The 12,516-nt window shown below is 51.2% G+C and overlaps 1 protein-coding gene across 2 annotated transcripts in view; it reads right to left on the bottom strand.

Annotated features, from left to right (window-relative positions):
• The window catches only part of HTT (huntingtin), a 145,896-nt gene that overhangs the window by 38,977 nt on the left and 94,403 nt on the right, over positions 1-12,516 (bottom strand). For both annotated transcript variants that reach the window (XR_014023355.1, XM_081304714.1), the window contains exons 36-41: positions 12,009-12,145; positions 10,393-10,509; positions 6,579-6,701; positions 6,086-6,321; positions 4,930-5,072; positions 2-209 (exon numbers count right to left, since the gene is read on the bottom strand). Coding sequence is in view for 1 of the 2 variants with exons in the window: in XM_081304714.1 (XP_081160840.1) it covers positions 2-209; positions 4,930-5,072; positions 6,086-6,321; positions 6,579-6,701; positions 10,393-10,509; positions 12,009-12,145 (964 nt within the window). In the remaining variant the exon portion in view is untranslated. The remainder of the gene's footprint in view (position 1; positions 210-4,929; positions 5,073-6,085; positions 6,322-6,578; positions 6,702-10,392; positions 10,510-12,008; positions 12,146-12,516) is intronic.

Raw genomic sequence — 12,516 nt, 5'->3', positions numbered from 1 at the left:
CTTGGGTGTCTGCTGCACTTCTGCCCACCAGCGGTGGTCTGTGTGATTGACGAGCAACAGGATCTGACACCAGAGCAACACCAGGGCTGGGTGCGTGGGCACCATGGAGCGCACACGCCCGTTCAGGCCCTCCAGGCTGTAGAAACTGCCCTCACAGCCGTCACTGGTGAAGAGTCTTGTGGCAGCAGCTGTGATTCGCCGGAACATTCCTAGAACCAAACATAATACAACTGATTACAGAGAAACATCTTTGATGTTCATCGTAGTCCAACACCAGGTAGCTATGTGAAGACTTTGCATACAAAAGACAGACACACAACCCTTTCCTTGACACTTGACACTTAGAGAACTGTCACTTTTCTAAGCAGAAATAGACACTGTGCTCATTTACTGGGCTGGCCCACAAATGTCCATACTTCCCCACTGCCTGCCCCCACGGGCACCACCAGGTTCTCCAGCAGCTCAAGGCAGGTGCTACAAGGTCTGGACGAAACTGTGCAGAAGGAGGTGCCAATGGTACCTCAGCTCCTTGAACTCAGGTCATTTGGGGGTCTCCACACACTAAGCCCCTGACATATGGGTGGGGACCCACTCCTGCTCACTGGCTTACTGAGAACTTAGGAAACAAACACCACAAGAGGCCAGGCAGGGCAACATGACAAGCTCTGAGAGAGAGCAGACGGGCCCCCCAGTACTCCCAGGCTCCTGTGTGCTCCTCACAGGCCACCAATGGCTGGGAGCCAGGCAGTAGCCTCTGTGCTGACCCCAGAATACCCAGGGACTGAGCATGCCAAGTCACCAGTCCCACGCCCTCCACACTGCACACAAGCACAGACCTGGGGAGGCCTGGGAGGAAGCACTAGCCTCACGACCCCTCCTTTGGCTGAACACTGGAGTCAGCTCACCTTGCACGGCCTCACAGGGGCCAGCCCTCCCCAAGGATGGACACACACGCAGGGCAAAGCACAGCGGGGAGAGGATGTGAGGTGACATCAGGAAACAAAAAGGAGAGAGGTCAGGGTTTCGCTCTCCCCCATGGCTGGGTCTCCGGCATCACAGATGGAATCAGAATCTTATTTTCAATTCCAACACATCCCAAATGTGAAAAGGCCCTGAAACAGGCAAAGACTAGAGCCTTCTGTTACTTCATGACCCACCAAAACCACAGCTGAGACAAAGCAGCAGTACAACACAGGAGGCCCTGTGCTCGCCTGGTCACAGCCCCTCAAGGAGTCCAGACTTCTCCGCACTGCTTCTCAATCAGCACTGCCCACTCCGTTGTGCCTAGGCCTGGCCCCATCCCTCCCCGTGGCCCTCCATCACCGCATGGGACACAAGAGACAAGAAGCACGGGCCCAGGGCACAGAGCATAGAACAAAGGCCAAGAGTGGACGACAGCAGGTTAGAGCTGTGCTCAGAGGCTGGGCATCAGTGCAGGCTCCACCACTCTCTCCTTGGGTGGACTGGGGCCTTGGCCTCCTCACGTGACAGAGGGACTGGAGAGCAAAACCTGAGCTCAGGGCTTGGCCTGGAGCCTGCAGGGGCTGCAGGGCTGTTGCTGCTGCCCATACTGCTGAGCACGGTCAAAAGAGCTCAGATGAAGAGGAGATGGACTGTACAGGGGCGGGGCCCCCACGCCACAAAGGAAGGTGGTGAGACGGGGCTCACAAGGCAGGGGAAGGAGCTGCCACTAAAGCTGGGGTTCTGGACGATCCTCCTGTTAAATGTGGAGCTAGTGAACAGGGAGAAGAGGCCTTGGAGAAGGTAGCTATGCTAGTGTTGTGTTCAAGGCTAAGCAGGTCAAGCCCCACGTCTGCAAGGGGGATGGAAAAGAGAATGAGACAGGCAGGTGACTGGACCACACGGTCAGGGACAGAATCACCCATGCATGCAATAACCTGTCACACATCAAGGGACAGAGGCAGGAAGCAGAGAAGGGAGAACAAGGCAACATGAGCGACTGAGAGAGAAGACGAGAGAGGAAGCTGATGATGGGAAGCCTTAGAAGGAAGAGGGGGCTCCACAATCCCTGAGGACTCAGGAAGGGACACCGCTTTTCTGCTTAAGAGGGCAAGAGAGCCAGGCATGATGGCACATGCTTATAATCCCAATAGTTCAGGAGGCCGAGGAAGAAGGATCACAAATTTGAGGTCAGCTTCAGCAAATTAGTGAAGCCCTAAGCAACTTAGTGAGACCCTGTCTCAAAATAAAAAGGGCTGGGGATGTTGCTCAGCAGAACAGCAACCGAGGGTTTCATCCTCAGTACCAACTCTCTCTCTCTCTCAGAAACTAAAAATAAAAAAGAGGGCAAGGGACACTCCTGTGGACAGGAACCAAGAGGGAAACGACTGTGCAGAACAGTCAGAACAAACTTCTGAGACCTTTTTCCCCCTCCTTTTTTTGGAAGTTGTACAGTAAAAATAGGGGGAGACCAGCAATTGAGAAAACAATGGCAAGAAGGTCCCCTTGTTCGTAGTGTGGACCTGGGCTGTCTGAGCCAGCAGGAGAGGAGGCAGAGAGCCCACCTTCCTGGGTTTGCTGCAACGAGTGCATAATGGCCACCTAATGAGCACATAAAGGAAAACTCAAGACAGAACAGAGGGTGTGAGGATGGGGAAGCAGACACAGGAGGACGAGGAAGAAGGCAGGAGAACAGGGAGAGGGCAGCGGCTTGAGGCAAAGAAGAGGAAGACTGGACACTCACTCGCCAGGAGGATCTCTTTCCTCTCTGCAAAAAGTGGGCTGACTTTGCTGGGAAGTGAGGTCTGAAGAACACACAGGACGTGCCAGGAGGACAGACTCCTGGAAAGCTCCACCTGAAGTGCCCCTGACTGTTGTGACACTGCCTGTCCCCTCCCCTCCCCAGGGTTTCCCTGACTTCCTCACCAGCTGCTGGCCTGGGGCTGTGGCTCAGTGGTAGAGCACTTGCCTCGCACGTGCGAGACCCTGGGTTCGATCCTCAGAGCCATATAAAGATAAATAAGTGAAACAAAGGTGTTGTGTCCAACTACAACGAAAAAATAAATATTAAAAAAAAGAAAAAGACAAAGACAAAGAAACAAGCTGCTTCCACCTGGTAACTGCCCACCAGGCTGGGAAGCAGTTACCCAGGCAAGAAGACATTTTCCCAGTCTCCTTGTAGGGCATGGGGACATGACCAGCCACTGCCAGAGCAACAGAAGCAAAAGGGACACAGACACAGGTCACTTTTGGTCTACGGTGAAAAGGCCCTCTCCACCTCCCGTCAGGCAGAGCGCTGCAGCCCGGGAAGAGCAGAGCCACGGGCAACAGCCTGGGCGCCTGAATTCCCTCACGGAGGAAGAGCTGTGTGCCCAGTACACACTCAGCCTTGGACTGTGTGAGCCACTGGATGGTGATGTGTACTCCACCACTGAGGACGGGCTTCCCAGAGGAGCCTCCCTTACTGGTGTTGGCAGCAGTAGTGACCAGCTGTCTGAGACAGAGAAGAGGGCAGGGCCTGTGGACGGAGGAGCTGGTGCAGGGCAGGCGAGGGAAACTGGGAGGGACCCAGGAGAAGAGAAAAAGGCTAAGGGCACCGAGGCAGCACAGGGCAGACAGCGGTTGGTGGCGTTGTATAGTTTCCCTAGCCCTGTGCTGGGAGCTAACAGAAGACACTAGGAGCTTAATGGAGGCAGTAGTTGGAGATGATGCTGTCATTAAGGCAGGGGGACAAGGAGGTTTGCGGAGCTCAGGCAGAATCTTGGGTTTATACCCTGGCTCCTGCTTAGGACTCTTGAGGCTGCTTCTTTAGCTATAATATGGTCACAATGGTATTGTCTCATCTAGCTGCAAGTGTGAGCTGCTGCGCTGACCATCACCAACCATGCAGCAGCCTGTCCTAACGCAAAGGACAATGAAGTCATTCTTGGGTTTTCATTCTTGGCTTTACAAAAGCCTGTTGGAACCTAAGTTCCCTCCTCATCAGTAGAAAGTGGAAATATTTCAGAGATGTCGTAAGGATCCTGTGTGATGAGGCAAGTAAATGGTACTACATTCACGAGAGAGCTCACAGCTCCTGGTACTACTGACACGGATCTCGGGCTACTAAACCGCACAGCCAGCCCACCAATCCCTGCCAAGAAGCAGAGCAAGTGGCCTGGGCAGGCTGGAGCATGGGCAGCAAGCTTGGGCCACACCCCCACAGAACATGCCACGCTAGTGTTCCCTGAGGCACAACCAGCCAGGCTTGAGGCAACCCAGGCACCCTGACCTGTCATCCTGAGGCAGTCCCTCCTCCCCATGGTCCCTCCAGGATCTGACAACCTCAACCTCCATGGGAAGCTGGGACTGCAGCCAGCAGAAAGGAAGTGGAAGTGGGGCAGACCTGAGTGGAAGTGCAGACTCAAGGGCTAATCAACAGCATCAGTAACTTTCTAAAACCTTACTAGCATGAATTTTATTCCAAACCGTGTAGCATAAGTTTGGACCAACAGCACTGACCACGTGCTACATGAACCCCTAGACCAGCACTCTCAAGTAGCAACCCTTAGGTCCCTCTCGCCCTGCAGGAGCGTCCAGAAGCTCCCATTCCACTTCCCATCTCTGAGTCTGGCTCCTCTGAATAGCTCATGTAACTGGAACCACACTAGTCCTTTTGAGTCTGGTTTAGTTTATCAGCACAATAGCCAGCCTACCAAAGGACAAGAGCTGCTTGCACACTTGAGCTCCTGTGAATGACAAGCAACTATTACAAACATCAGCACACGCACACACACCTTCTAACCACTCTGCTTCCCATTCTCTGGGGCCACTACCCAAGGGTGAACACACAAGTAACAGGTCTATTCTTACCACCAACAAAGCATTTTTCCAAGGCATCCACTGGGCAGCATGGTCCCTGTACCTCAGAGTACAGTGTTCAGGAGAGCGCATAGTCAGACAGCACCAAGACCTCTGGGATTCACCTACCAGACTTGAAGATGTGGATCAGACACATCAGCAGCGTGCCTAATTCTTGACAATAGAAAGTGTGCTGCTGTTCACTCATTTCCACTTTGGTCTGTTTTGTAACGATGTCCTCCAAGAGAATACCAACCAGTTGTAACAGAAACCTTCAGAGAAAGGGAAAAGGAGGACAGTGAATCAGGTGACTATCCACGGAGCACTCAAGCCAAATACATGAAATAATACAATAATGCAGGTGAAGATGCAGGTACAGTACCCTGAACAAAGCGCATGTGAAAAGTTTAATATCACTGCTGCAGATTAAGTCACTCTGCCTCTCCGCAGACCACCTTCCTCACTTATAAAATGGCAGTGATCATACCATTTTCAAAGGACTGTCAGGATAAAATGATGTATTTTTAAAAACCTTTCTAAACTATCAAGTGCTACCAAATTAAAGCTCATAATCCATGTCAAGAATAAAATACATCATCTGTTTCATCACTTGCTTCAGTTTAACAGCAGGAGAGCTGCCTGTTGAAGCTGCGAATAAACGGGTGCTGCATAGGTTTCCAGGGGTGGCCTCCACAAGCAACCCTGGGTGTCTCCACTCGTCTCGGCCTCTGGAGACACAGGAGGCAAGGAGGAGACATCTGCAGGGGCAACTGGACTTAGTGAGCACTCTGAGTGAGGGGGGATGCTCGTCCACACATCAGCGCGAACAGCCACCAGAACTGTGCCCACTGCCCCAGAGGAGGGAAGGCAGGACCACACTGCAGGAACACAGTGGTGTGGTCCCACGCAGGGTGAGTCCCCATTCCGGAGAGCGAGAACTGCAGCACACAGTGAGACTAAACACAAGACCAACTTGGAGGAGTTTCCTTAGGTTATTAATTTTTCTGTAGACAATGCATCCCCTACTACCTAAGCTCCTCTGTGTGGCCACTGCTGCAGAGTTGCTAAAGAGCACAAAGACAACACGACAAAACCTTAAGAGATGTGCAAAGCAAGGGCCACACCGAGGCAAACTGGATTCCAAACACAGACACACTGCTGGATGGGGATCCAGCTCACAGAACACAGGAGACTAGCAACTTTTCCAGACGTACTGATCATGAGGCAGCAGCACATGGCTTCCCAGAGGACAAGGGTCACGCACAGGTTCAGAAAGAGAGCATACCTTGAGAATGTTTCTTCTGGCAAATATTTCATTTGCTTCCCTTCACTGTGTTCCTCTGGTGTTGAAGTACTGTCCCCATCTCTTAATCTGTTAATCACTGGACAGGAGATTAGAAATGGAGAGAAGGAGAGCTCCTGAATACGAGAAAGAACAATATCTTCTGTTGACTGGGAAATCAGAACTCTCAGAATGGCCAAGATTCCAGATATCCAAAGTTGGACAGTGCTCACAGCCGCCTAAAAGAGAGGATAAATAAACTGTAGCTAGAGAAAGAGCAAAGAAAAGATTTCCCTGATTGCCCATTTCATGAAAGAAAATCACCCTGTTTTTACTCCATCAACAAATCCCCACCCCACTGGTTCTCCCAGCATGGTCCCAGAGCAGCCATACCAGTATCAGCCAGGACCTAGCAAAGATGGAAATCAAGCTCTGCCCCCCTGCCCACAGCAGGCCTGTGCTTGGCCCTGCCTTGCAGGTGGATCAGGCAACTTACCATTGTGCTTGGAGTGACAAACATGCTCCGCAGAAGCATGTCCACAGGGCGAAGGGAGGAAGGGGCCAAAATCTCAAATACAGTATTTAACACCCCAAGGGCTTCATGAGAGTCGATGTGCATCTGTGGAATTAAACAGCATGGACATTTCCACGTAAGCCGACAGAGACGCAACTCCGCATGCATCAGGTCCTGGCTCTCCAGGGCACATCTTCCTCATCATCTGCCATTACCACCCTTCTATCACAGCACTGGAAGATCAGCAGTGAAGCAAGCACGCTCTCAGGACAGCACTGTGTTTTTCTCCACAGTAAAAACATTACTTAGATTTTCTAGGTAAGTGATATCTGCTTCCTGTAAAAGGACCAAGTGTACAAAAGCATGAAAAGAGCCACCTGGAACCCACCACGCAGATGCGACTGGCCTCGGCGTTTGTGAACCAGGCTCCTGTGCATCCCTTCACAGAGGGGGAAGCTGCTCCTGCTCTCTCCTGGCTCTGCTTGTGCCCTGCCCGACTCTGCCAGCCAGTAACATGCTGACACATGCTGGGTAGCTGCCGCCCTCAATTTTTAAAATTTTTGTAGTTGGACACAATATCTTTATTTTATTTTTATGTGGTGCTGAGGATCAAACCCAGTGCCTTGCACATGCTGGGCAAGCACTCTACCGCTGAGCCACAGCCCAGCCCCATGGCATCTTAACTTATGCCATGCTCCTGAACCAAACGGCTGCCCACTGGGGAGGTGGCTGTTTGCTCTGAGAAACCATGACAAGCATGTGTCTGTTTTACTCACTCTACAATACAATGAAGAACACCCAAGGCAACGGCTTATAAAAACCAACACTTTAATTTTTAAAAAAGTTTTTAGAAAATTTTCAGTTGTGGATGGACACAATACCTTTATTTATTTATTTATTTTTAGATGGTGCTAAGGATCAAACCCAGTGCCTCACATGTGCGAGGCAAGCGCTCTACCACTGAGCCACAACCCCAGCCCCTAACATCACTTTTAATGGATGCAAAATGCTCCAATCAAGTCTGTGCCACAACTTATTCAATCAGGCCCTACTGCTGGATTCTGCTTTCCATTTTTATTAGTATTAAGGTGTACACACCTCAACAACTGCAAAGAGATGGGGTACTTGACTCCTGTAGCACTGAGCCACATTCTAGGATAAGGAAACTGAAGAACTTCTGAGCTCCACGCCTACCCAAGTCTGGGCCTGCGCAGGTGCCACTACCTCTGCCTGCCCTCTCATTACTCTGTAAGGGCACCCCACACCCACAGCAAAAGACTACCTGCCACTTACACAGCTGAGCCTGACCCTGCCTTCCGCTGAAGGACACTATGAGGGCAACTTTCCGTCTATCCCCCACATGACTTCTCTATTTGCTTGTTTCTGTGAACACCATCTCCTACTGACCCCTCTCCTCCTGTGGTGCTACACCACTTTCGGTTCCCTCTTTCAAATGTCTTTCCAATTTCTTTCTTCCTTCTTTTCAGAACAGACTCCTGTCACAATTTGGCTCTAACCAATCCTCCAAGATTGCTTGCGAGTGCCCTTGGTGCTGCCATCCCAGCTGAGTTCTCAGGGCACCCACAGCTGACCCCTGCCTCCCCCCATGAAATGCTCCCCACCCCTGCCTCCGTGAAATGCTTTTTTAAACCTGGCTTTATTAACACCACACCTGCCTGCCTCCCCACCTGGCAGTGGCTGTCCCTTCCTGTCCCCCAACAGCATCTCCACACATCCCTGACCTCTGAGCTAGACTCAGTGGTCTGGGCACTGGGGCATCTCCACCCCTCCACCTGGGCTCAGTCCAATGTGACCTCAGGCAGTCTCAGATGTTACCGACTGGCTTTCTCTCAACAGCTCTAGACTCGCTTTCAAACAACACTCTCACCCCACCGGGTACCCAACAGGCGCAACCGCTGACCACTTCCATGCAAGGTTCTGATCTCCCAGAGCCACTGTCCCCACTCTGTCTCACCTGTGGTAGCACCTTGCTGCCCTGAAACCTTTCTTCCACAAGTCCCAGGGACAAGCCACAAGCACACCCTGCTGGTTCTACTTGCACACTCTGAGCATAGGTACCACTGCACCACGAGGCCTCACACGAGCCTCCTGCTCAGCTCTCATCTCCCCTTGAGTCTGATCTGGGCAAACTCAAATCACCACACTGCTCCTTTGTACCAAGCCCTCTAAAGGGTTCCCAAAGTCTACTATACTGGCCTTCCCACCAGGCCCTGCTGCCCGTCCTTCTTCCTATGACTGCTCCAGCAGGCCAGCCTGCTGTACCCTAACAGGCATGTTCCCACCTCAGGGCTTTGCACTGCTGTGTGCTCTGTTTAAAACACTCCCTCCCACCCCTTCCTTCCTGCACGTGTACTCAAACATCCCCTGGTAAGCTTTCCCTCGTAACTTGTTCACTGATGTACCTACTGAAGGTGTCTGACCTGCAATATTGCCCAGCAAGACTTCTGAATGCAGCTGCACGTGTGCAACCTACCCACAGGTAGTGTCAGTGTCACAGAAAGCAGAAGAGAAACCAGGCATTGACTATGCACTCAGGCCTTCTATTTCAGTCTTCCTCAAACTGTGCACACAGGTAAGAGAACGGGACAGAGCAACCAGAGCAGTGCTCGGAAAGGATCTACATATGGGCTTGGAGTCCCTCACCACTTTAACCTGTCTGCTGATCCCAACAGAAGCCAAGACTCTTACAGAAGCCAAGAGTCCTCCTTCTACTGCCCAACTGATCTTGGAATAACAGGTCCATCAAGAAATCAGAATGAGGTAAAGTTAGGAAGATAGTAACTATCCATGGAGTCAGCCTGTTTTTATCAAATGCCCAAACTATGAGCAGCTACTTGCTACTCAAGAGCACTTGTTCAGTGTGGATGAACAAAGTGACGAACACCCATCTGATGACCCCATTCAAAACTCAGCGTGAGCAGAGTGTGGTGGTGCACACCTGTGGTCCCAGCTACTCAGAAGATTAGGAGGATTGCAAGTTCAAGGCCAGCTTCAGCAACTTAGCAAGACCCTGTCTCAAAATAAAAAATAAAAAATAAAAAATGCTAGGGATGGAGTTCAGCTGAAGAGCCAGCCTGGGTTCAGTCCCTAGCGCCACAAAACAAAATCAGAGCCCAAATCGTAGGCCAGTGCTCTGCCAGGCAGCTATGGGACCTTCTGGTGGGATGATCCGCAGCAGTCCCTGCAGCCCTTCCCCGGTCACAAAGGTGCTGCTGCAAGGGGTACAAGGCTCACTGTGCCTGGACACCAAGGGCTGTGGGCTCCACCTGACGTGGCACACCAGACCCTTCCTTTCACTGCTCTTGTGCAAACAACCAGTCACACCATTTGACCGCAGGAATTCTGACTAAATGATGGATAACCACATTACTTTATAAGAGATAAAGCAGTAATCCCAAAAAGCTAAAGAACAAACAAAGGAGACAGTATTTAAAAAAAAAAAAAAAAAAAAAAAAACAGAAAAAGAAACCTAGCTTTGGTCAGACCTGTCCCAAGCCCGGCCCCAGCACTTTGAGCTGTGTGATGTTGGAAAGTCTCAACAACCCCTCTGAGTCCTGGTTTCCCCACTTATAAAGTGGGTAGTCAATCACAACCCGAGAGGTCACTGTGGAAAGAAGTCATGCCCTGTGACAAGCACTGAGGACTCTACCAAAGCACGACTCCACCACGATCTGAGGGGAGCCGAGCCCATCCAACCCTCTTCCACAAGGACCTCAGTCTACTTCACACAGGAGGAGAGCGCTGCGCAGCAGCAAGCTGGGTAGTGGTGACTGACCTGCTGCTTGGCCAACATGGGCAGGATGATGTCCGCCACCTGCCGTGACAGCCGTTTCCACTTGTCCTCGTTCTCCTTGTGACACTGCTGCAGGACAAGGATGAACATCTCCAGCACCTGCAAGAGCGTGCGTGGTCAGCAAGCCTCACAGCTCGGCACCTTATTTTTACTTGTTCATCCCCCACCGGGTACTGGTTTAGCTGGACAAGTCCAGGATCCAAGCAGATGGGTCCTTGATTAAGGATTGAGGAAGCAGGCGCATCCTCACCTGTGACATGTGGATGTGAGGGAACCAGAAGAAAATGCAAGGGGAGACTCAGCAGGTCCCTTCCGGGTGTGTGTGAGTCACCTGCTGCATGGGTGACTCACAGGAGGTCTTATTTCTATGGAATTTACAAGACTACACACTCAGAGAAAAGGAACAAAATGAAACATCAAACTTGTATCAGCCTATGGGAAAACTCAAACACGGCCTGACCCAGCTTGCTCTGCAGGCACCCCTACTTGTCTACACATTGAATCCACTCTGGGTTCTGTACAAGGTGATCCCTGCGTGACACCCACCTCCGAGAGTCACGGAGGGCTGTGTGAGAGTCTCCACACAGAGAACAGGGTTCGTTCTGGACAGAGACACTGAATGGTGAAGGTCTGTGATAGACGGCCCATCCCTGTCTATGGAATGAGTTCTTCTGGGTACAGCCCTGGCGTTCGCGTACAGCAAGCTGTGACAGCAGAGCTGAGGAGCTGCAGCGGACCAACTGGGCCACCACGCCCACCAAGTTACTACCTGGTGCTCCCCACCAAATACGCAACCCCTGGGCGACACTGCAAGGCTGCTAGACAGACACAGCCACCTCAGGGACATCCCTGTAAAGCCCTCCCGACCAACCATCTCCACAGCTGCCTTCTCAGGACAGCACATAAGTCACCAGAACCTAACCCCTTCATGCCAGAGTGTGCTCAGTCTCTTGTGAGGCGTGCAGATGGTAAGCCCCTCTAGCGCACGGCTGCACTGCTGTGCTGGCCTAGGCCAGCTCCTTGCTCTAACACCACCCTGCAGTGTTCTCCCTTCTTATCACAGTCATGGGACTTAGCTAAGCAGGAAGTATTTTGATATCACACACAGTGATCAACACGAGTGTCCAGGGCTGGGGCTGCAGCTCAGCAGCAGAGCGCTTCCCCAGCATATGCAAGGCACTGGGTTTGATTCTCAGCACCACAAAAGACTCTCACGGGCCCGGGTTGTGGCTCAGTGGTAGAGTGCTTGCCTAGCATGCATGAGGTGCTGGGTTCAAACACTCGATCCACATAAAAATAACAAATAAAATAAAGGTATTGTGAAAACAAAAAAAGAAAGAAAAAGACTCTTACCAGTCAAACAGCAGTACATAAAAGAAGAAAAGTCTTCAAATAATTTCAGATTTGAGATTTATATTATTTCATAGAATTCTACCATCGTGATCAAGACTGTCTTGGTAAAGACACAGCCAGCCCATCCCATCTCCATCACTGGCTTCTCCCCAGGCCCAGAGAGCCCAAAGCTGGCAGGTCAACACATGCAGGACCCCACGGCACTTCCTTTCGTGTCCCCCACTCTCCCTGCACATTCCCCTTACCTGATGGTACTGGATGAGTCTCAACAGCATCGACACCACCACCTCCTTCTGAGTTTCAAGCTCTTTCCCAGCATCAGCTTTATTTGTTCCTCTCAACACAAAGAGGTCGTGGACTATGGGCTGCAGAGCTGGGATGGCTGTGGGCACAGAAGAGCATGCTAATAAAGCCTCCGGAGAACACTGCATTTGGTAGACAGGTCTAAACACCTCCAAAACAGTTTCGAGATATAAGTAAAACCCTAGCCTGTACTTAGTTTTGTGACAGGAGATGAATTAAACCCTGGTTTCATCAGTGAGTTGTGAAATTATTATTCTACCACTGAGGGAGACCAAGGCTCTTTCTCTGAACACCAACAGTTTTGTGAAAGCTTCTGAAAAGAAAGAAAAAAAAAGGGGGGAGGGCTCCTTTAATATAACATCATTTCTGACAAAAGAGAGCTTAAATTGAAAAGTCATTTGGAAGCAGTGGCGTGCACCTATTATGTCAGCTACTCAGGAGGCTGAGGCA

The sequence above is a fragment of the Spermophilus citellus genome (genome assembly GCF_964194105.1).
Source record: "Spermophilus citellus genome assembly, chromosome: 8".
Classification (NCBI taxonomy): Eukaryota; Metazoa; Chordata; class Mammalia; order Rodentia; family Sciuridae; genus Spermophilus; species Spermophilus citellus.
The sequence above is the reverse complement of the archived record's forward strand: the minus strand, read 5'-3'. Positions and strand labels throughout refer to the sequence as shown.